This window comes from Lissotriton vulgaris, chromosome 1_1 (genome assembly GCF_964263255.1).
Source record: "Lissotriton vulgaris chromosome 1_1, aLisVul1.2, whole genome shotgun sequence".
Lineage (NCBI taxonomy): Eukaryota > Metazoa > Chordata > Amphibia > Caudata > Salamandridae > Lissotriton > Lissotriton vulgaris.
Window position 1 is genome coordinate 1,138,309,785 of NC_141685.1, and position 22,570 is coordinate 1,138,332,354.

The 22,570-nt window shown below is 47.7% G+C and overlaps 1 protein-coding gene across 2 annotated transcripts in view; it reads left to right on the plus strand.

Annotated features, from left to right (window-relative positions):
- Positions 1-22,570, plus strand: part of ANKRD52 (ankyrin repeat domain 52) — a 430,239-nt gene that overhangs the window by 357,260 nt on the left and 50,409 nt on the right. For both annotated transcript variants that reach the window (XM_086963824.1, XM_086963825.1), the window contains exon 26: positions 2,171-2,253. In XM_086963824.1, coding sequence (XP_086819950.1) covers positions 2,171-2,253 — 83 coding nt within the window. The remainder of the gene's footprint in view (positions 1-2,170; positions 2,254-22,570) is intronic.

Genomic DNA, 22,570 nt, shown 5'->3' on the forward strand with positions numbered 1-22,570 from the left:
CACTTTTTGCATGGTATTTAATGTGGATTCGATTATAGTGCATGGTGTCCCTGCCAACCAGGTCCCCTGTGCCAGTGCTCTTCCCTAAAACATATCCACAATTGGTACCTCTGCCCCTGTAAGTCCGTAGTAGGTGGTCCCCTCGATACCGAGGGCCTGGAAGCTAAAGAGAGGCCCCTGGAACCCCCTCACTAGGACCATGTCTCTGCCCCTGCAGCTTGCATTCCCCTGTGAGGTGAAAACAACAAAGCCAACATGGCACCCTGCCTGGATGCCATGCCAGCCAGCATTGTCTGAAGGTATAGGTAGATCACCCCTCTAACAGGTCTTACAGCCCTGAGACAGGGTGCACTATACAACAGGTGAGGGCTTATCTGCATGAGCAGCTATGCCTCTGCAATATTTGGGCCAGTTTCTTGATATTGTAAGTGCCAGGGAAGCCATAGAAAGTACATGAGCTGGAAATTCGACAGCTACCAAACTACTCTGTACAATAAATACACACTGATGCCAGTGTGGGGTTTATTGTACCATGTACTCAAAGTGCACCTCCGAAGTGCCTCCTGAGAACTTGCCGACCCTGTTGTGGTTACTGGCTGGCTTTAGGCAGCCTGCCACACACCAACATGTTTCTGGACCTCTGGCTGGAGAGCCTCTGCTCTTTGGGACCAGAAACAAAGCACATCCTGGGCGGAGGTGTCAAGCCACCTGACCCAGGATAGGCAGGGTCAAAGAAGGGGAAGCTTCAAAGGCTTGCACCTTTGTGAGCTGCCTCAGCTATTTTCTGCTCCCAGCAACTGGTCCCCACTGGTTTTGACCCGCTCTTTGGACTGGAGAATCGGCGGGAACACCAAGATAGGAGGAGAGGTGTGCCCACCTTTGCCAACCCCATTTCTCGGGGGCGGGGGGAGAAGCGAGGTGGAGCTCATGGGGGACCCAGCAAACCAGAGTGAGGCTTATGCCCAACAGTGGCATAATAGGGGGTGTACCCCCCCAAGGAAGGACTCCAATGTCCCAACCTTTACCTACCTGAAATACCCTTAAACTTAGTATTTAGGGGCAACCCTGAACCTTGCCTCTGCAGACAAGAAGAAGGACCAAAGAGCTGTGCTGAAGGAAGAAGAAGAGGGCACCAATTGACTTGGCCCCAGCTGTACTGGCCTGTCCCTACTTCGATCTGCTCCAGCGAAATCCCGGATTTGCTCACTAACAGACTCTGGCTCCGACCTAATCCACAAGTCTGCACCACTTTGCACCCGGGACCCGAGTTCAAGTAGCCCAACACTACGAGGAGGTCTCCCCGGTTATCCTGACCTGAAATCTGATGATCCCTGACCAGCCTCGAGTCGACTGACCTCGATCGGAGCTGGTAAGAAGAATCAGACGCCAAAAGACACTCCTGCACCCGATGCCCCATGGCCTTGGGAGGCCCAACCGACAGTGGCCCGGCATCCCACGACATCCCAACTTACCTCTCCAACTGGTAGTCGCCTTCAGAAGATCTTCATGCCAGAACCTGCGGTGTTTGTTCAACCCGGAGAATCCCTATTGAAAGTAACAGGGCACACAACACCAAAACAGCACCCTGCATCCTGCCGCCCTAGTACCACTGCAGGTGCACCTTGGGTACCTACTTGATCCCCCTTTTGTCTTAAATCCGGGAGCTTGGCTCCCACAACCTTGTAGCCTGCTCGTGAGCAGCGACCAACCGGAGGCCCCCATCCCCCATTGGATAACATAAGGCCTCAGCACTCTGCATGCCAAGAACTGATGCTTACAGGGTAAATAACATAATCCTTTTCTTCAAGACTTCACAAGAGGATGTGAAACTGCTTTCTAAAAATGTAACCCTGACAAGGCAGAATTCATCATTTTTGTAGCAACCTGGAATTTACATATAGCCATAACAGTTTAACAGAAATTGCTTTGCTGACTCCTCCACTCTCGCCCTTTTAGTTAAATCTCTGGGCACTTAGCTATAACCCCCATCTTTGTTTCACCACACATCTTTCAAATTGTAACCCTCAATTGAGTCTTTTAAGCTGTGTCTCAGAATGTATGGGCTGTAGCGTCCTGCAGTGTGTTCCAGGTGTTGTATGACCACTGACTTTGCAGCATCATGTTTTTTTTGTCTGAATTTATAACTTCTATATCTGCCTGTGCTCTCTAGGGTCATGAAAAGTGTGCCTTGCTGATACTGGGAGAGACCCAAGACCTTGGCCTTATCAATGCAACCAACAGCTCGCTGCAAATGTGAGTATTTGATCTGTAAATTTGTGGCATACTCAAAGCAGTAGTGTATGTTCATAGAGACCTTTGTTTGTTTGTTAATTGTTAGGTGTTTCTCCTGCTTTAGATCTTTCATAATATCACATTCCGTCATGTTGAAGTGGGAGTCCCTCTGTAACTTTACAATATCAGTACAACGAACTGCCGGCTTTGCAAGCCTTCAAAACTATGTCCCTTTATTTGTATATCCACCTCATTGGAAAAGAACCAAACGTCAGCCAATCAGATGAGAGTTCAGTCCACTTCACCCGTCCCAAAATTTATCACTCAGATTGCTGCCCATGTCGTGGGAAAGGGGAGTTTTGCTCTTGCTTCACAGCAGGTATGTGCTTTATTCTTCACCAACCCCCACCCCGCAGTTACAGCAGATGGCCCCGCAGCTCAAACCTCATGCACCAGATGTTCCTTCCCTGCCCGCAACTTCTTTCATATGGTCTTGTCTTACTTTGACATCCTTCTGGGTTGGGGTAGGATGGGAGCTTTCCAAAGTGCTGGGACACTGCATTGACTTTTGTGACAACAAGGGACCCCAATTAAGTCAGCTAGGGACCTCGGGGAGCAAATTTCTTAAAACAACAGTGGTCCCATGCAAAGTTATATTCACATCCAATAAATATAGACGAAATCAATTCTATATTTTAGAATGACATGTCCAGCCGGACAGAGGTCCTTCAAGTTTACTCAATAAACAGAATTTCAAAATGAAACAAGGATACCTTCCACAATGCCCCCGTGAGGTACACAAGCCTGTGCCCAACACATGCGGGGTGATTACTGTTGAAGAAGATAGGAAAGGTTCTAAGGCAAACAAGCGTTTTTCTGTTTACATATCCATTGTACAGAAAATATCAAGTTGCACCATTACATCAGTTTACACAATCAAATTTTGTATGAGGTGCATGAGCAAGTCGACGGCGTTTTGGTTCCCCTAAAGGGTCATTGCAACCATCATCAGCACAAACAAATAGTTGCCTTATTTCACTAAACCTCAAATTGCCGAGGCAGTGCGTGAGTAACAAGGGGCAGGACGTTGCTCAATATCGCCCAGACCAGCAATCCGAATTAGGAATGCGGGTGCCGTGTTACAGAGTCGTAACCGGACGTCGCCAGGGTAAGCCAGAATCGGCGGTCATGGAGGTGTTCCCTGGACACTGCATTGATCAGGGTCCCTGCTTGGCCCTGTTGGTTCTCCTGGAGGAAGCTGCGGGAACTAGAGCCGAAAAGATCTTCTTAGGAGTGGCCTTTTTAGTAAGAGGGACATTGCCTGTGCTTGGAAATGATCAGAGCCCCATTCTCTGGCACTTGGAGGAAAGGAGTTGATTTGTGTGCACGCCAATAAAAACGAATATATGAGGCGAGGGGCTGCCCCCAAAAGCATGATATGATATGGGGTGGGTGGTGGGTCTATCATGAGCTACCATTGTAATGGAAAATTGTCCAAATTGATTGTGACTCTGCACTGGTGCACTCTGACGCTATTGTGATGGCAGTGTATGACTATTGTTGGATAATGCCTTGTTACACTAAATGTATTAACCCCTTCCATGCTCATGACAAGGTCAGCGCGTCGTGAAGCACGGTTGAGCTGTGCTTATGACGAGTTGACCTTGTCATTAAACTATAGTATTCAAGCATTTTCAGCACAGTAGGGGAAAACCCCTAGCAGCCAAGGTGTTAAAATATGGTTAGTAAAAAAAATAAAAAAGGGGGGACTACATATGGAAAATTCAAAAGGAAGCCTCCATAAGGCTTGTGACTGCTGTGGGAAACAAGGGGTTTTACAGATCCGCACAGGATGTGCGTTTATTGCTTCGAGCCAGGTCACTAATGCAAAGACAGTAAGATTTACAAAACATTTTCATCTAAAGCATTCCATGATTGAGGGGAGGCTTCTGAGATGGATTTAAAAATTCAATTTGGAATTATGGACATGCAGTTTGGTGGACCATCATTGTTCAGCAAACATGTGGAAAATGCTCTCCAAAATATTAAATAATATTATAAATGTAGTATCCCAACTGGTGGTATTTAAAGGCAGTTAGCAAGGATATGAGTGCAACATTATCCGAAAGGAGGCAAGGAGACTCTGTATGATTATGGCATGTGCTCAAGGCATCATTTATACAAATGTTCAAGGGAAAAAGTAAAACAAAGGAAGTATTTGCAGTTATTGCAGCACTGCAGTATACCTCTTCTTGGTGCCACGCCGCCCTCTGAATAGCAGAATCTTGCAGAATCTTGCACTCTCTGGCTCTTGCCCTACGCGTGCGGTCCGACCCACTTGCCGCGTACTATAGGGTTCAACGCTCCAGTAGTCTTCCGCGCCCCCTGCAGCGACACCAAAGGCTGAAATATTCACACCTGATCCTACACTCCCATCGATCAGCGGCCTCCAGCGCTTTAAGTCAGTAGCCTCCCACGCAGCCATTTGAACTGACTATCTCCTCTCCCCACGACCATTCATCCTCGGCGATCTGTCTATGTCCCAGACTACCGCTGTATCCCTTCACCCACCGGCCACCCCCGCTCCAACTTCATCTTTCTTTGCCCCCCTTGCAGCACTCCCCTCGGCCCAGTCCTGATGAAGATCCTGATTTAATTGGATCGAAACGCCGTCGAGCATCCAGCGCAAACACAGACGCAATACACGAAGCGGCTCACGACATTGAACCTACTAAATATGAACTTTTAAAGGCTCTTGGAACCGCCGTGTACCAAATGTTTCACTGTATATTTATGCACCAGTCACCTTGCGCCACCCACGCTGTTCACATTGTCACATGCGTCGCTACCTTGGTTTTCACTGATACACCTAGAGCACCACGTACAATTTGGGTTGTTCTCCATTTTTGTTAATTGTATACTGCAGTGCTGCAATAACTGCAAATTACTTCCTTTGTTTTACTTTTTCCCTTGAACATTTGTATAAATTATGCCTTGAGCACATGCCATAATCCTACAGAGTTTCATTGCCTCCTTTCGGATAATGTTGTACTCATATCCTTGCTAACTGCCTTTAAATAACACCAGTTGGGATACCATATTTCTTTACTTTACCACACCCCAATCCCAACACGGTTGACGGGTATCTTGCTCCTGTGGTTTCTACAAAAAAACAAAAAAAAAATTAAAGCGGGTGTGGAGACTGCAAGATCTCTAGGAACATTAAAGCAGAGGAGAACTCAATTTTTTTGTTGGGGCAGAGGAAGATCGTATTCATTTTTTGGATCTTATCATTTTATAGTTAACCATTATACCAACCTGAGTCATATCTACATATTTATGGATCACAATCGTACAAACAGCTACACTCCTAATCCTTGCGTCTAAATCCATATAGAAGGACAAAGAAAGAATCAGGAGAGACAAAGCTATTGACAACTTCCAGGCACCAGATTCCACAAGATCTCAGTCCTGGTAGCAGGCAGCAGATAATAAGTGGGTAAAGATCACCACATGCAAGATCCAGAGGTATGGCAGCCACGTATGAGGAATGAGTACATAGCAAAACTAGACTTCACAGATACCTATGTTCGCGGCATATGAGCTGCAGATTGTACACTTAGCATTAGATCGCCACCTGGTGTTGGGCTCGGATGATTGCATGTTGTTGTCGTTTTGCAAGAAGTCTTTGTAGTCACGATATAGGTGACTCCTCCCTTGGATGATAGTGCGCATGGGCATCGGCTCTCTCCTTAGATTGTTTTTTTCCGCCACTGGGTTTGGATGCAACTTTTCCGCTCCGGTTCGAAAATCTACTTTTCAAACACTTTGACGCGCAAAACTTTCTAAAAACAAACTTTAATTTCAATATACATAGACTCGACCTCATCACTTCGATTCCGGTCGTCGACGCCGGCCGTCTGGCCTAAACGTGTGGTGAGGCCTACACCTCATGGAAAAAACACCATTCAAGGAATGCGCCGAGTGTGGGGCAAATTTCCACACAGTGACCATCACGAGGTGTGTAATCTGTGTTTATCACCGGAACACGACGAGTCGAGCTGCACAGCTTCTGCGTCCTTTCGATCCAAGAAGACCATTCGAGATCGGAGGGCCCGTCGACGCGACATGTTGAGATCAGCTCCGGAACCGGTGGATATCTTCGACGAAGGTCCATGTGTCCCCGAGGAAGATTCCGATGATCTCCAGATCGTATCTGAGGCAGACGACTCAGATGACTCCATACCATCAGGTCAACGCGTGAGTATGACTGCCCCTACCCTAGTCCCAACCCATAAACCAAAGGCTAAGGTCAAAATTCCGCCTTCGGGCCCAGTCGAGACCGAGACATTGCTTCCAAAGCCCCGCCATCGGGCTCGGCTCCGAAGAAAATATTAAAGCCTTCCGGTAGCTCCATACCGAGCAAACCGCACATGCCAATACAACCAGCTCCCTCGACACTGAAACCGAAAGAAGTCCTGGTTCCGAAAAAGACCCAGAAACCGTTGACTCCTAAAGACAATACGGCACAGAAACCAATAAAGCCTGTTTCCGACGCTTCCAAGCCAAAATCTTCTGTGCCGAAACCTACAAAGCCTGCTACTGACGCCTCCAAGCCCGCAAACCAGGCTCCGACACCAAAAACGATACCTTCGGTGCCGAAAAATACGCCAAAGGACTATACAACAACTAAATCGGCGCCAAAAGCAATTCCTGAAGAAGAGCTTTTTAGACCTGATCATTTGCAAACAGGACGTTTCCACCACACCACACCACACAGGAAGAGGAAGTCGGATACAGCACCTACACCTCCAGTGCCTGTCAAGAAGAAGGACTCTGCCACATCTCCTAGGCACCCTTCTTCTCCTGTATCTCCCTCTCCTGCTGTCCCTTTAAATATTTCAACTCAAAATGTCATCTTCATTCTCCACAACATACACCTCCTCAGGATGCTGATGATGATCAGTATAGCTTGGGGGGAGGGAAAGACCCAGATGACCCCTTTCCCTACCCAACAGGTTCACCAGACTGGGAGTATCCAAACCCACAGGATGTACCAAATATTCCTGACTCACATATATATTCATCTAAACCTTCTCCTCCAGAAGACATTATTGGGTTTGGACATTTTGTTAATAGGGCTGCCATCTATCACAATGTTACCATGCATTCAGATGAGGCAGAAGAGGATTTTGTACTAGACACTTTTGAACATTCCCAGAAATCCGCAGCCGGAATTCCGCTCCTGTGCTAGACATTCCGATCGCGGGCGTGGTCATGACGGCTCCCGGCCGTCATCAGCAGAGGAGCACTGTGACGCATGACGGACTGGAGCCGTCATCACCACGCAGGAGGTTAAACATGCCCCAGAAGTGTTTAAAGATCCTGTACGGGCTAGAATCATTAACCCAAGATTAGAAAAAAAAGTACAGAGCAGCTCCTGGGGATCCTGCTTACATTAAGGGACAGCTACCCTTCGACTCCCTAGTCGTTTCAAAAGCTAGGAAAAGAGCAAATTCACAAACATCAGGAGAAGCACCACCTCCTGATAAAGAATCCAAAATCATAGATGCTTCAGGGAAAAGAATAGCTGCCCAAGCTAGCAATGCATGGCGCATTGCTAACACAAAGGCCCTCCTCGCAAGATATGATAGGGCTCACTATGATCAGCTAGAAAAGCTATTAAAACATCTACCTGATCAATATAAGGCACACGCAGATGACCTCATACAATAGGGTAAGCTTATATCTAACTCCTCCATTAAATGCGCACTAGATGTAGCAGACACTGCATCCAGGGCAATAAACACCAGTGTCCTTCTTAGACATCACGCGTGGCTACGCATTTCAGGACTTAAGCAAGAGGTACAGACTACTATCTTAAATCAGCCACTCAAACAATACCAGTTGTTTGGTCCAGAAGTAGACACCGCTCTTGAAAAAATGAAAAAAGACACTTGACACAGCCAAGTCTATGGGAGCTTTGCAGTCCACCCAAGCAAGAGGCTCCTTTTGTCGCTCCTGTTACAGAGGAGGCTCCAAAAAAGCTGGAGCAGACAATTCAGCTTCCTTTAAAACTAATACACAAGCATCCTCCAATAAAGGATACTTTACAGGGGTCTACAGAGGAAATAACAATAAGGGAAGAGGTCGAGGTAACAACAATCAATCCTCTTCCACCCCTAAACAGTGACTTCCTTCAGCTCCCCCAACAGCATACCACTCCTGTAGGGGGGAGATTAACACAGTTCCTACCTGTCTGGAATTCCATCACAACAGACAAGTGGGTAAGACAGATTATCCAGTATGGTTACTGCCTAAAGCTTACAGCTACCCCACCAAATATACCACCCAGACAGCGTCCAATGTCCACAGAACATCTAACGCTGGTCCAACAAGAGTTTCTCTCATTGCTACAAAAAGATGCAATAGAGCTAGTTCCATTGCAACATCAAGGAACAGGGGTCTATTCACTCTACTTCCTAATACCCAAAAAGAATGGAAAACTAAGACCAATTCTAGATTTGAGGCCTCTCACTCTGTATATACACTGAGATCATTTTCAAATGATCACTTTACAACAAGTGCTCCCATTATTGCAACAAGGCGATTTCCTCACTACACTAGACCTCAAAGACGCCTACTTTCACATTCCCATACATCCTTCTCACAGGAAGTATCTCAGGTTTGGGCTAGAAGGACAACACTATCAATTCAAAGTCCTTCCATTCGGGGTAACAACAGCACCAAGAGTGTTCCCAAAGTGCTTAGCAGTAGTAGCAGCACATCTCAGAAGACAACATATCCATGTCTTCCCTTACTTAGACGATTGGCTCATAAAGGCCAAGTCATTCAACCAATCTGTTCAACACACATCTCACACAATTCATACACTGCACAACTTGGGGTTTACAATAAACCACAGCAAGTCACATCTACAGCCCTCTCATGCACATCAATACCTAGGGGCTACCATAAACACCAATACAGCTCTAGCTTATCCCAGTCCAGCCAGGATACAGAACATTCAAGCCTTAGTCACAAGGTTTCAAAACCAACACTCTCTCCGAGCCAAAGAGTTCATGCAACTGATAGGCATGATGGCATCTTGCATTTTTATTGTACCATATGCAAGACTGCAAATGTGTCCATTGCAGGAATGTCTAATACATCAGTGGAATCCGGTTCAAGGACAACTGACAGACCTGGTGTTGGTAGACAGCCGCACACATCGCTCTCTGCAGTGGTGGAACACCAAAAACTTGTCCAAAGGGCGGCCGTTCCTCGAGCCAGTTCCAGAGATAGTACTGACAACAGACGCATCCCTGAAAGGATAGGGAGCGCATCTATTCCACCACACAACTCAGGGAAGATGGACTGCTCAACAAAAGGTGCTTCACATCAATCACCTAGAGTTGATGGCAATTTTCCTAGCACTGAAGTCCTTCCAAGTGCACATACAGAACAAAGCTGTCTTAATCTGGACGGACAACATGACAGCCATGTACTACATACAAAAACAAGGAGGCACACATTCCCTGCAACTGTCCCAGCTCGCACAAAACATTCGGAGATGGGATATTCCACAAAACATATATCTGTTAGCAGAACACCTTCCAGGAGTTCACAATCAGATGGCCGATCTTTTAAGTCGATAGACACAACAGATTCACGAATGGGAACTACATCTGCAAGTTCTTCAACCATTCTTCCACAAGTGGGGTCATCCAGACATAGATCTGTTTGCTACACACGAAAGCACAAAATGCCCAACCTTCGCCGCCAGGTTTTCACACCCGTTGTCCAAGGGCAATGCGATATGGATGAACTGGTCAGGCAGATTTGCGTACGCTTTTCCGCCAATCCCACTAATACCACTAGTGGTACGCAAGCTGAGACAACAGTCTCTCAAACTGATCCTGGTAGCTCCCTCATGGGCACGCCAACCGTGGTTCACCACACTGCTAGAACTTTCTCTAGTTCCACACTAAAAACTGTCTCTGACACCATTCATGCTAACGCAGAACCATGGAGACATCAGGCATCCAGATCCAAGTCAACTAAATCTGGCGATCTGGCTCCTGAAGTCTTTGAGTTTGGTTACCTTAACCTGCCACCAGACTGTATGAATATCATTAAAGAAGTCAGAAGACCTACTACTAGAGCTTGCTATGCGGCTAAATGGAAAAGATTTGCAATTTACTGTACTAATAATCAGATTGATCCTTTGGATGCTTCCATCCAAAATATTATCTGTTACCTTCTAATTTGCAAAGATGTAATCTAGCATATTCATCTGTACGATTACATCTTGCAGCCATTGCGGCATACCTACAAAACAGACAACATATGTCGTTGTTTAGAGTACCAGCAATAAAAGCTTTTATGGAAGGATTAAAAAGAATTATTCCTCCTAGGTTACCACCTTCTCCGGTGTGGAACCTAAACATTGTTCTTACCAGGCTCATGGGACCCCCTTTTGAACCTTTACACAAATGTGAACTGCAATTTCTCACATGGAAAACAGCTTTCCTCATTGCTATTACCTCTCTTAGAAGAGTTAGTGAGATTCAAGCTTTCACTATACAGGAACCATTCTTACAATTACACCGTAATAAAGTGGTTCTAAGGACTAATCCCAAATTCCTTCCTAAAGTAATTACTCCTTTTCATCTAAACCAATCTGTAGAGTTGACAGTGATTTTTCAAAACCCAGACTCTGTAGCTGAAAGAGCTCTACTCACACTAGATGTCAAAAAAGCTCTTCTCTATTACATTGATAGGACAAAATCCTTTCGCAAATCAAAGCAACTATTTTTAGCTTTCTCTCCACCACATAAATGCAACCCTATTTCTAAATCAGGAATTGCAAGGTGGATTGTTAAATCTATACAAATATGCTATCACAAGGCAAAACGCACATTAACAGTTCCTACTAGAGCGCACTCCACACGTAAACTAGGAGCCTCCATGGCTTTCTTAGGGAACATTCCCCTAGAAGACATCTGCAAGGCAGCAACATGGTCTACAACACACACCTTCACTAAACACTATTGTGTTGATGTGCAAGCCAAGCAGCAAGCTGCAGTAGGCCAAGCTGTTCTTAAACCTCTCTTTCAAACTACTGCAACAGACACAGGTAACCACCGCTAGGGAAGACACTGCTGCACAATCGATGCTAAGTGTACAAACTGCAGCTCATAAGCCGCAAACGGAAAATGCTACTTACCAGTTTGCATCTGTTCTTGGCATGTAGAGCTGCTGAGTTGTACACGCCCCCCGCCTCCCTGGGACCTGTGTCTCTTCCAGTTTCATCTTAATTAGATATACATGCATGGAAATACTTTCTTCTTTCTACTAACTCCATCATTTCCCATCATGGCGAAAAACAATCTAGGGATGGAGCTGATGCCCATGCGCACTATCGTCCAAGGGAAGAGTCACCTATCTCGTGACTACAAAGACTTCTTCCAAGACGACAACATCATGCAATCATCCGAGCCCAACACCAGGTGGCGATCTAATGCTAAGTGTACAACTCTGCAGCTCTACATGCCAAGAACAGATGCATACTGGTAAGTAGCATTTCCCTTCCATTTACCTAACCACAGAAAGCATTGAAAGTACCTCAGAATCAATAGTTCCAGTCCCCACTATCAGCTTTGTGAACTCCCATTCGGCCTCTAATCGGCTCGCAAGATATTTACTAAGTGATGGCACAAGTTGCCGCTCACTTTTAACATCCAGGCCACCAGGTATATCCATACCTAGACAGTTGAATGGTGCCTCTACAGAAAAATTGATTATAACCTGTGTAAGATTTTTAAGATCGTTAATGCACACCATCCTGAAGAGCAAATCCTCCCTAGCACTGGCTCAATGGAGACACTTTTTAGGAGCAGTAATAGATACTAGGAAGGCAAAAGTGGGCCCATTCAAATTCAGCACACAAGGCTCAATATGGGCATATGCACAATACCCTGTTGATGCTAAAACCCTCCTCGAAGCCGAGAGCGAAGTTGGCTTTGAGGCCTCGTCCATTCCAAGAGATGAGCACTTTGAGACTCTGATCCATGAGGCTCCAACAAGATTTGGACGCCAGACAGAAGCCTGAGTTTGTCTGTGCAGTTACAGGCAAAATCAAAGCGAAACTGCCTACAAGGGAGAACCTCCTTCCAGGCCTCCTTCCTTGCACTGAAGAACCACCTAACACATCCACCATTCCTCTTTATCGCACAGTCTACTTCTGCCTCCACCACCATTGAGGCCTTTCCCACCACCATGCCCATGCACACCACCCCCACTGCCTTTGACAGAGGGAGCCCCTCTATCATTCACTAGGCCAGGTAGTCCCTACGGCCCCTTAGACCCTTACACCCAGCATTTAGGTGCAGGCCCCACTAATGATTCCTGGGATGACTAATGCTGATCCTCCAGGTAACCCTGGTCTAGACCACTACCCAGCCAGTGAGGGCCACAACCCATGATGTCACCATGTCATATTATGATATTTTCAGAGGGCTGCAGCATGTCACAATATGGTCATGCATGTCACACAGGAGTAGGACAACTTCTTTTGGAGGTACCCTCAAAGTCTGAAAATAATTTCTACCCGTGCTAACAGGCATTCTAGAATATGCCCTTGACAATTTTAAGGAGACTTTCAAAGCAAGATTAGTGACCCTGACGGTCAGGAAAAAGTTTTAAGGGAGTAATGGGTAGTAGCCAATGGGCTACTTACCTTTAGGTCAACTACACCCCGTAAATTACCATTTCCTGTGAGAACTAGGCATAACCTTGACTCAGTGAGCCTAATTCCTCTAAAAACCAAGATGTTGGAATTCTATGTTTTGTGTTCACATCAGTAAGCCCACCTTAGGAGTGTAATTAGCCTGATAGTGAACACACCTCCTGTCTAGCTGATTTTCCTGCCTGTCCTGGTGCCTAATGGGCGCAGGGAGTGGCATTTCTTCTGTCTGGGGGAAACCGGGGTTGCATATCAAAGGCGGAAGAGGCCTTTGAAGCCTCCTGCCTTGATATGCTGATCACTTAACCATCCTGCTTGGAGGAGGTGACACCCCCAGCCGGAGCAGGCATTGTTTCTGCCCTAGGAGAGCATGGGCGCTCACCTTCAGGGGATCACAAACCTGTCTGTGGTGGCAGGTTGGTCTACACCAGTCAGCCAGTACACTAGAGATCTGATAGAGACATTTAGCCCCAGGTTCCTTACCTTTGAACTTCCAGGCGTCAGGCTGGATCCAGAAGATTTTTGGTAGCAGTACTATTGCGTGCCGGTAGCTTGTCAACTCTGTGTGACGGCGTCATGTTAGTCGTCGTGACATCTGCGATGTTAAAGTGGGAGCCACTCCGGCTCGTTGATGTCAATTCTTTTCTTACCGCGACAGCCAGCGTCGATCTGTTGAAGAGAGCTACACCCTGTTGATTTGTGACATACTTTTTTATCTACTTTGTTTTGAACTCCGTTGGTGTGTCTAGGATGTCAAGTAAGAAGATCTCGGGGTTCAAGCTGTGCGACGCCTGGCACAGCGCTGTCGGTTACGGACTCGATTTGGTTTGTCTGTGGTGTCTGGAACGCGACCACGACTCCAAGTCGTGCTCCGACTGCCGGGCCTTGGTGTTGAAGGCTTTGACGGAGCGTTCCCTAAAGCTTTTTGTGGCCAGGCTTACAGCACCCCGGAGGTCACCTCGTCGGTCTCGATACCGGTCCCTTTTTCGGTCGAGAGGCAGGTCCGAGCACAGCTTCAGCGATTCGAAGTCCTCTTCGTCGAAGTCAGGTAAAAGGCACCACAAAAAGCACAAGAAGTTGAAGCATGCTTAGACTTCACCCCGACGGTCTCGTGACGCAGGGAGGAACCTTGGTGCGTAAAGCCTTGCTCTGCGGAGCGGGTTCCTGGGTCGGCTCTGTGCTTCCCTCCCTCTCCAGGGCCGGGAGCAACTTCCGCCCATCTGCTGGAATTTTATGACGCCATGTGTGCCATATTTGGGCAGCCTGACCCTGCCAGTGCGCCTTACGGCCCCGCAGGCTCAGATGATGGATGGGCCCCCATGGTTCTCGTGCCGGCAGCTCCGGCCCCGGCTCCATGGCCAGTTGCACCTCCACAAGGTCCTTGGCATCTCTGGCGCCTTCCCGATCCTCATTCCAGATGACACAGAGCCAGTCTGACATCCACTGACGCAGAGACCAGCGGCAACTGAGCCGTTCTGCTCCATGCTGTTTTTCCTGCCTAATTCTGACATGCTTTCCCCTCTGTAGGAAAGTGGCTCTATATATACTGGACCAAAGTAATGTACAGTGTGTATAGAGTCCCCAGACCACAGAGGTTTGCCAGGGACTAAAGTTAGATATAACCTTACTCTCTAAAGGGGTAGCTTGGTCGAGCAGTAAGACAGTATCAGAGGACAGTGTAAAGCATTTGTTGTACACACTCAGTCAGCAAATTGGTCTCAAACACTCAAGACCTGAACTCTAGTCCAATGGTTTTGTATCAAAAGATATAGTTGTTTTATTTTAGAACCAACAAGGTATCAAAATGTACGTTCGAGGCATGTGGGCTGCTGAATTCATATCTGTGCATAGATCGCCGCCTAGTGTTGGGTCCGGATGATTGCACATTGTTGACCTGGAAGAGTCTTCGAAGTATCACGAGATAGGTGGCTCCGCCCCTGGACTACAGTGCGCATGGGCATCCTCTCCATCCTCAGATTGTTTTTTTTCGCCATTGAGTTCGGATGTACTTTCGTAACTCTGAGTTCGGAATCGATTAGAAGTTTCTAAAGGCCAAAAGGCCTTCGGGGTCGTCGGTATTGTTATTCGATCAGTGCCGACAACTTTATTCCTGTTGTTTTCTACTCAGGACGTCTAATCGGGCCGCGTGGCCTTTTCGACACCAAGGGACCGATCGTCGATGGAACGAAGTCCATTCAAAAGATGCCCCAACTGTAACTCTAAATACCCACACATAAACACCCGGTGTGTAACAAGTGTTTATCTCCAGAACAAAATGAAGCCGACTGCTTAGCTTGTGCTCAATTTCGATCGAAAAAGACACTTCGGGTTCGACGAGCAGCGAGGCAGACGATGCAGAAGTCAGCGCCTGAGCCGGAGAATATCTTTTTGAGGACGACGAAGAGGTCGTCGAAGCTGAGGAGTCAGATCAGCAGTCTGAGCAGGGGTCAGAACATGACTCCAACTACTACATCGACGACGAAGAAGACATCGTTGAGGTAGGGGACGACGATCCAGGCATCGGACCCATCGAGGACGACTCCGGCGAGGACACTGGGCCAACCGTGAGTACTGAGCCCAATACATTTACTGGTACGCTTCCAGAGGCTCAGGTCGAGGCATCGCCGGAAGGCCTTAGCCAAGATCATGACATCGATTCTATAGTCCCGCAATTACGCCCGGCTAAGAATATAACACAAGAGCCATCGTGCAACATTACCAAAGCCTGGTAAAATCGAAACCGAAAGTGATGGAACCAAAACAGAAACCAAAACTAATTGACTTCACAGTCTTCGGACCGAGAAGTGTGGATCCATCGGAGCCGACCCAAAAGAAAAAGGTCGTCGACCCGGCTGGGTCGCATACAAGGGATTGTCGAGCCGAGAGCCAGTACACCCATGTCCACGTTTAAGCTAAAGGCGGTCGAACCGACAAGATCGATGTCGACACCAAGCAACACAAACAAAGGACTCGCCCAGAAGACAGTTGTCAAAACGAAACAGAAAGTCGTCAAACCAAGGCCGGTGCACACAAAGACACTCGAGCCGAAGGCAAGGATCGAACCGAAGGGGTCCGTCGAGTCGAGGCAGCAAAACATCGCTCTGAAGCAGCAAGCTCCGAAGACGACACAAGGCCAAAAAGTGGTTATCGAACAAACGAGAACAGTCGGATCGATAACAATTACGGCTCCAAAAAAGTTCATACAGACTAAAAACACTGTTGAAACACAGAAGTCTCTTGGACCAATAAAATTCGGACTTCCTACACACGTGAAGCCAAGAGCGGTCGAACCTAAAAACGGAATCGAACCGACACAAACAAAAAAGGCGATATCGGGGGAAAGAGCTAAAGCACCTGAAGAGCAGGAGCCCTCAATAGATGAACAGTCAAAACTGTATGTTGACCCCGATACTGGCAAAGTTACACTATTAAAAAGGAAAATCAGACCAGACACTTACTCTGAATCCTATAAGATGCCACTCAAAAAGAAAAGAGACACTTCTACATCTCCAATTCTCTTTGAGCCTATCAGACCATATGTGCAAGAGACTTATACATATTCTCCCACAGGCACAGATGAGTATGGGGAGTATGAGGATAATGAACAGTACAATTATCCGGTGGACAATGACCAGGACATCCAAAATCAACCATGGTCTGACCCTGTAGATCCTGGAGACTCTCAACCAATTCCAGACAATACTGCATACCCTGTTAAGACTTCACCTACAGAGGACACAGCTGCTTTCAATGCATTGATAGAAAGAGCAGCATACAATCACCATGTGGAGATTCATGCAGATCCCATTGACGAAGACTTCCTCTTTGACACTTTCAACACTTTGGAGAAAACAGTCAAAACATTGCCAATGTTAAAAGGGGTGCTTAAACATGCAGGGGACATATTTAAAGAAACAACCAGGGCACGGGTCATTAACCCCAGAATAGAGAGAAAATATAGGCCACCACCAGTGGACCCTGCATACATTAAGGGACAGCTGCCTTTAGACTCTTTGGTTGTATCCAATGCACTTAAACGTGCTAATTCGCAAACTTCTGGCGAAGCTCCACCTCTAGACAAGGAGTCTAAGATTCTGGAGGCTTCAGGCAAAAGGGTAGCTGCTCAAGCAGCTAACATATGGAGAATTGCAAACACACAAGCCCTGTTAGCCAGGTATGACAGGGCACACTATGACACACTAGAGCAAATTTTCCTGGAGCTGATGGCAATTTTTATGGCAATGAAAGCTTTCAAAGTACATCTGTGCAACAAAACCGTGTTGATCCGGACTGACAACATGACTGCAATGTACTACCTACAGAAACAGGGAGGAACACACTCTCCACAGCTGTCACATCTAGCTCAGAGCGTGTGGAAGTGGGCCATTCAAAGAAACATTTTTCTCATGGCGGAACACCTTCCAGGCAAGGACAATCAAATAGCGGATCTGCTCAGCAGACACAGCCAACAAGTGCACGAGTGGGAGATTCATCCCACAGTGCTACAACCATACTTCCAACAGTGGGGACAACCAGAGATAGACCTGTTCGCCACAAATGAAAACGCAAAATGACAGTACTTCGCCGCAAGGTTCCCACACCCGCAGTCTCAGGGCAATGCAATATGGATGAACTGGTCAGGCAAATTTGCCTACGCTTTTCCACCAGCACCATTGATACCGCTAGTGGCACGCGAACTGCGCCAGCATTCAATGACGCTAATCCTGGTTGTTCCAACATGGGTGAGGCAACCGTAGCACACCACGTTCCTAGAACTTTCCGTGGTGCCTCATCAAAGACTACGACTAACACCCAGTCTCTTAACGCAGAGCCATGGAGACATTCAGCACCCAGATCCGCAGCAGTTGAACCTTGCAATCTGGCTCCTGAAGTCCTAGAGTTTGGCTACCTAAACTTACCTCCTGACTGCATGAACATTATCAAGGAGGCAAGAAAACCTACAAAAAGAGCATGCTATGCGGCAAAGTGGAAATGTTTTGTCATTTACTGTAACAACAACAACATAAACCCACTAGACGCGTCAATTCAAAATATCATATGCTATCTTTTGCATCTACACCGGTGCAATCTAGCCTATACATCCATAAGGATACACTTAGCTGCCATAGCAGCTTACCTTCAGAACAGGCAGCACCTTTCGCTATTCAGAGTGCCTGCAATTAAAGCATTCATGGAGGGGCTCAAACGAGTGATCCCCCCAAGACACCCACCTTCACCTGTCTGGAACCTAAAAGTTGTTTTAACCAGACTAATGGGGCTACCTTTTGAGCCTTTACACTCGTGTGAAATACAATTTTTAACATGGAAGGTGGCTTTTCCCGTAGCGAATACTTCGCTTAGAAGAGTTAGCGAGCTGCAAGCCCTAACTATTCAAGAGCCATTCATTCAAATTCACGCAAATAGGGTCGTGCTTAGGACAAACCCTAAATTCATGCCCAAAGTGGCATCCCACTTCCACATCAATCAAACAATAGAACTGCCAGTGTTCTTCCCAAATCCACAGTCAGTACCTGAAAGGGCTCTACACACACTAGATGTTAAGAGGGCTCTCCTATATTACATAGACAGGACAAAAGATTTCAGGAAGACAAAACAGTTGTGTGTTGCCTTTTCACCACAGCACAAAGGCAACCCTATTTCCAAAAATGGTTTAGCTAGATGGATGGTTAAGTGCATCCAAATATGTTACATTAAAGCTTAACGCACTTTAACAGTTCCCCCAAGAGCGCATTCCACGCGCAAAATGGGGGCATCCATGGCTTTCCTAGGAAACATTCCTCTAGAGGAAATATGTAAAGCAGCCACATGTACTACCATACATACATTTACTAAACACTACTGCGTAGATGTACACTCCAAGCAGCAAGCCGCAGTAGGACAGGCTGTTCTCAAAACTCTTTTTCAGACTGCTGCAGCTGGCACGGGCAACCACCGCTAGGGGAGAGACGGCTATACATTCTATGCACAGATATGAATTCAGCAGCCCACATGCCTCGAACGGAATATGCTACTTACCATTATGCATCTGTTCTTGGCATGTAGGACTGCTGACATTCATATCGCCCACCCTCCTCCCCGGTGTCTGTCGCAGCTGTAGCATTCACTATTATTTTTTAGCATGGACATCACTTACTGTATCATACTCCATCTCTGCCACAATGGCGAAAAACAATCTGAGGATGGAGAGGATGCCCATGCGCACTGTAGTCCAGGGGAGGAGCCACCTATCCCGTGATACTTCGAAGACTCTTCCAGGACAACAATGTGCAATCATCCGGACCCAACACTAGGCGGCGATCTATGCACAGATATGAATGTCAGCAGCCCTACATGCCAAGAACAGATGCATACTGGTAAGTAGCATATTCCTTTCTCAGGATGAGTTACTTTAGTTAAATACTTTTCAAATAGGCAATAGACTTTTTGAATGCAATAGTTTCAGGTTGTTGCAATAGGCAACACAATTTCAAACACAATGCAACATTGAGCTCGATGGGAATTTCTGGTCAAATGCAATTAGTTACTTTGTAGATTACTTTTCTAACCACAGGACTGGATCCTAGATTCAGTCCCGGGACATGAGCTGTAAACAATTAAGTAAAATCGTTTTGGTTACAGTAGTGATTTTTAAGGAATATTATTGTATTTTAAAAGTCGACTAATAAAATGAAATTACCAATGTTATCCTATGGAAGGAAATTCACTTTGCAGGTAACGTAGGTTCTCGTTACTTTGGTAATCCAGTACTGGACTCCTAGGTTCAGCACTGGGACCTCTATCTAAAACAGGTAAGTAATTATGTTTTGGTAGTTGGTACGATTTTTAAAGAATATTTGTAGTTTGCAAAAATCGACACTTAGAAGATATTTCACAGAAAGTCAATGGTTTCCTATGGAAGAAAATTCAGGTTACTGGTAAGTACGGTTAAAATTGCTTTTCAGGATTGGTGCTGGGCTAAAATGTGCAGCACTGAGGTCTCTCCTGAGAACAGGTGTGTAAATCGGAATTCGTTGTTCGGCTGATTTTAGGTGAATATTTTAGAGTTCCAACACTCCACACTTCAAAGAATTTGAAACCAGTCAATGTTAGCCTATGGAAGAAAAGTGAGTTATCAGCTTTTAGATAAGTACTCGACTGGCAGAGTTAAGGTTCTGGGCATAGACTCAGGGGTCGCCCAGGGTCAGGTAGGTACAGTTGGTACACCCTCAGCGGCACAGGGGCAGCCAGGTGCAGAGGTAGCTAGGCCCAATGTTATCCAATAAGAGGCAGGGGGCCTTCGGTTGGTGGCTGCTGGCTAGCAGGCCACGCGGCTATTGAAGCTGGGATCCTGGTCACTTGCTCAGGGCAAATGGAGAAGTAGGACAGGACACAGGTTGCACGGCCAGGGGCACTCAGACGGCTGGGTTCAGGGTGCTTTTGAACCATCGGGCGGTCAATTTTATTCAATGGAGATCTTGAAAAGGGAACAAAGGCTGCAGGCCCGGTGACAGTGGATCTTCTGGAGCGACCAACACTTCGAGGGGTAAGTTGGGATCTTGGAGGGTAGATAGGCACCCCGGAGTTGGGCCCTGGAGGCCGGGGTGGCGCTGGGTGCAGGGGTTTCTTTGGACGTCGGGAAATCTTACCCTCTGCAGGTCGCGTTAGGAGGGGTCCTTGGTTTTGAGTCTGCAGGCGTCGTCTAGGTCATCGAGGAGGGTCCTTGTGTACTGGATTCCAGGTCAGAATTGCCGGGGCGACGTCCTCAGGGTCTTTGTCCACTTGGGCACAGGCCGGGCTCGGCGGGTGCAGAGTGGGCTGGATTCACGGTTCCTGGCAGGCACCAGGGGTATTGCTGTTTGAGCAGTGCCACTGCTCGTGGGAGTCCCAGTTTCTAAGCGGGTCAAGGCAGGCAGGTCCTCCGGGGTTCTTGAGGTTGCTGTCTGCAGGAGACGCCAGGATTTAGCAGAAGCAGGTTCAACGATCATCAGGCCTGTAGGGCTGGGGCAAAGTCAGTTGGTGTCGTCCTCTTGGTAGCAGCTGCACGGCAAGTCTTCTTCTTCTTGGTTTTCTTTCTTGTTTCAAAATCAGGTTCTGAGGAAGGAAGGTTCAGGGTCAATCACTCAATCACTGCATTTATAAAGCGTGCTACATACCTGTGAGTGTCTCAAGGCGCTGGGGGAGGGGGTTCGGGGGGGGGTTGAAGAGCTGATCGAAGAGCCAGGTCTTGTGGAGTTTTCTGAAGGCCAGCAGGGGAGAGAGGTCCAGGTCTTGGCGGCGAGGTAGGAGAAGGATCTGCCGCTGGCGGTGGTTTTCCGGATACGAGGAACTGTGGCTGAGCGGAGGTTTCGGGTGGGGGTGTGGAAGCGGAGACGGTTGTTGAGGTATGTGGGTCCAGTATTGTGTAGGGCTTTGTGTGCGTGGATGAGGAGTTTGAAGGTGATCCTCTTGTTGACGGAAGGCCAGTGCCGGCCTCTCAGGTGGGGTGTGATGTGGCTGCGTCGGGGGACGTCGAGGATCAGTCGTGCCGAGGCGTTCTGGATACGTTGGAGTCGTCTCAGGAGGTTGGTTGTTGTTCCTGAGTAGAGGGCGTTCCCGTAGACGAGTCTGTTGGTGATGAGGGCCTGGGTGACGGTTTTTCTCGTGTCAGGAGGGATCCATTTGAAGATCCTGCGGAGCATGCGGAGGGTATTGAAGCAGTACGGGGAGACGGCGTTGACTTGCCTGGTCATGGAGAGGGTGGAGTCGAGGATGACCCCCAGGTTGCGTGCGTAGTCTCTGGGTTCTGGGGCTGTGCCTAGCGATGTGGGCCCCCAAGTGTCGTCCCAGGCTGATGGGGTGGGTCCAAGAATGAGGACCTCCGTCTTGTCTGAGTTCAGCTTCAGTCTGCTGTCCTTCATCCAGTCGGCTACGGCCTTCATTCCTCTTTGGGGGTTGGCTTTGGCAGTGTGGGGGTCTTCAGTGAGGGATATGATCAGCTGGGTGTCGTCGGCGTAGGAGATGATGTTGAGGTTATGTTGTCGTGCGACGTGGGCGAGCGGTGCCATGTAGATATTGAACAGCGTCGGGCTGAGGGAGGATCCCTGTGAGATACCGCAGATGATCTCGGTGGATTTCGAGCGGAAGGGTGGGAGGAGGACGCTCTGGGTTCTGCCGGAGAGGAAGGATGTGGTCCAGGCCAGGGCCTTCCCTTGAAAACCGGCGGGTGCCCCTAAATAATACATTTAGGGGCGTTACAGGTAGGGGAAGGGCAGGGACCAATAGGTCCCTATCCTGGAGTGAGTACACCCCCCTATCCTGCTCCTCTCCTGTGGGAGGGGGGCAGGAGCCCGGCGTTGTGCTTCACCTCGCCTCTCCCACCTGAGGGGTGGAGTTGGCACACGCTGGCACACCCCCTTTCCTAGTGTAGGTTTTCCTGCCAGTCTTTCTGCCAGAGTGGGGGTCAGAACCGGTGGGGGGCAGTTTCTGAGTACAGCAAGTGGTCTGGAGAAGCTCACAAAGGCAGTATGCCTTTGAAGCTTCCCCCTGCCCATCCTGGGGGAGGAGGCCTAGCACCACGCCGAGGATATGCATTGTTGCCGGCCCAGGAGAGCA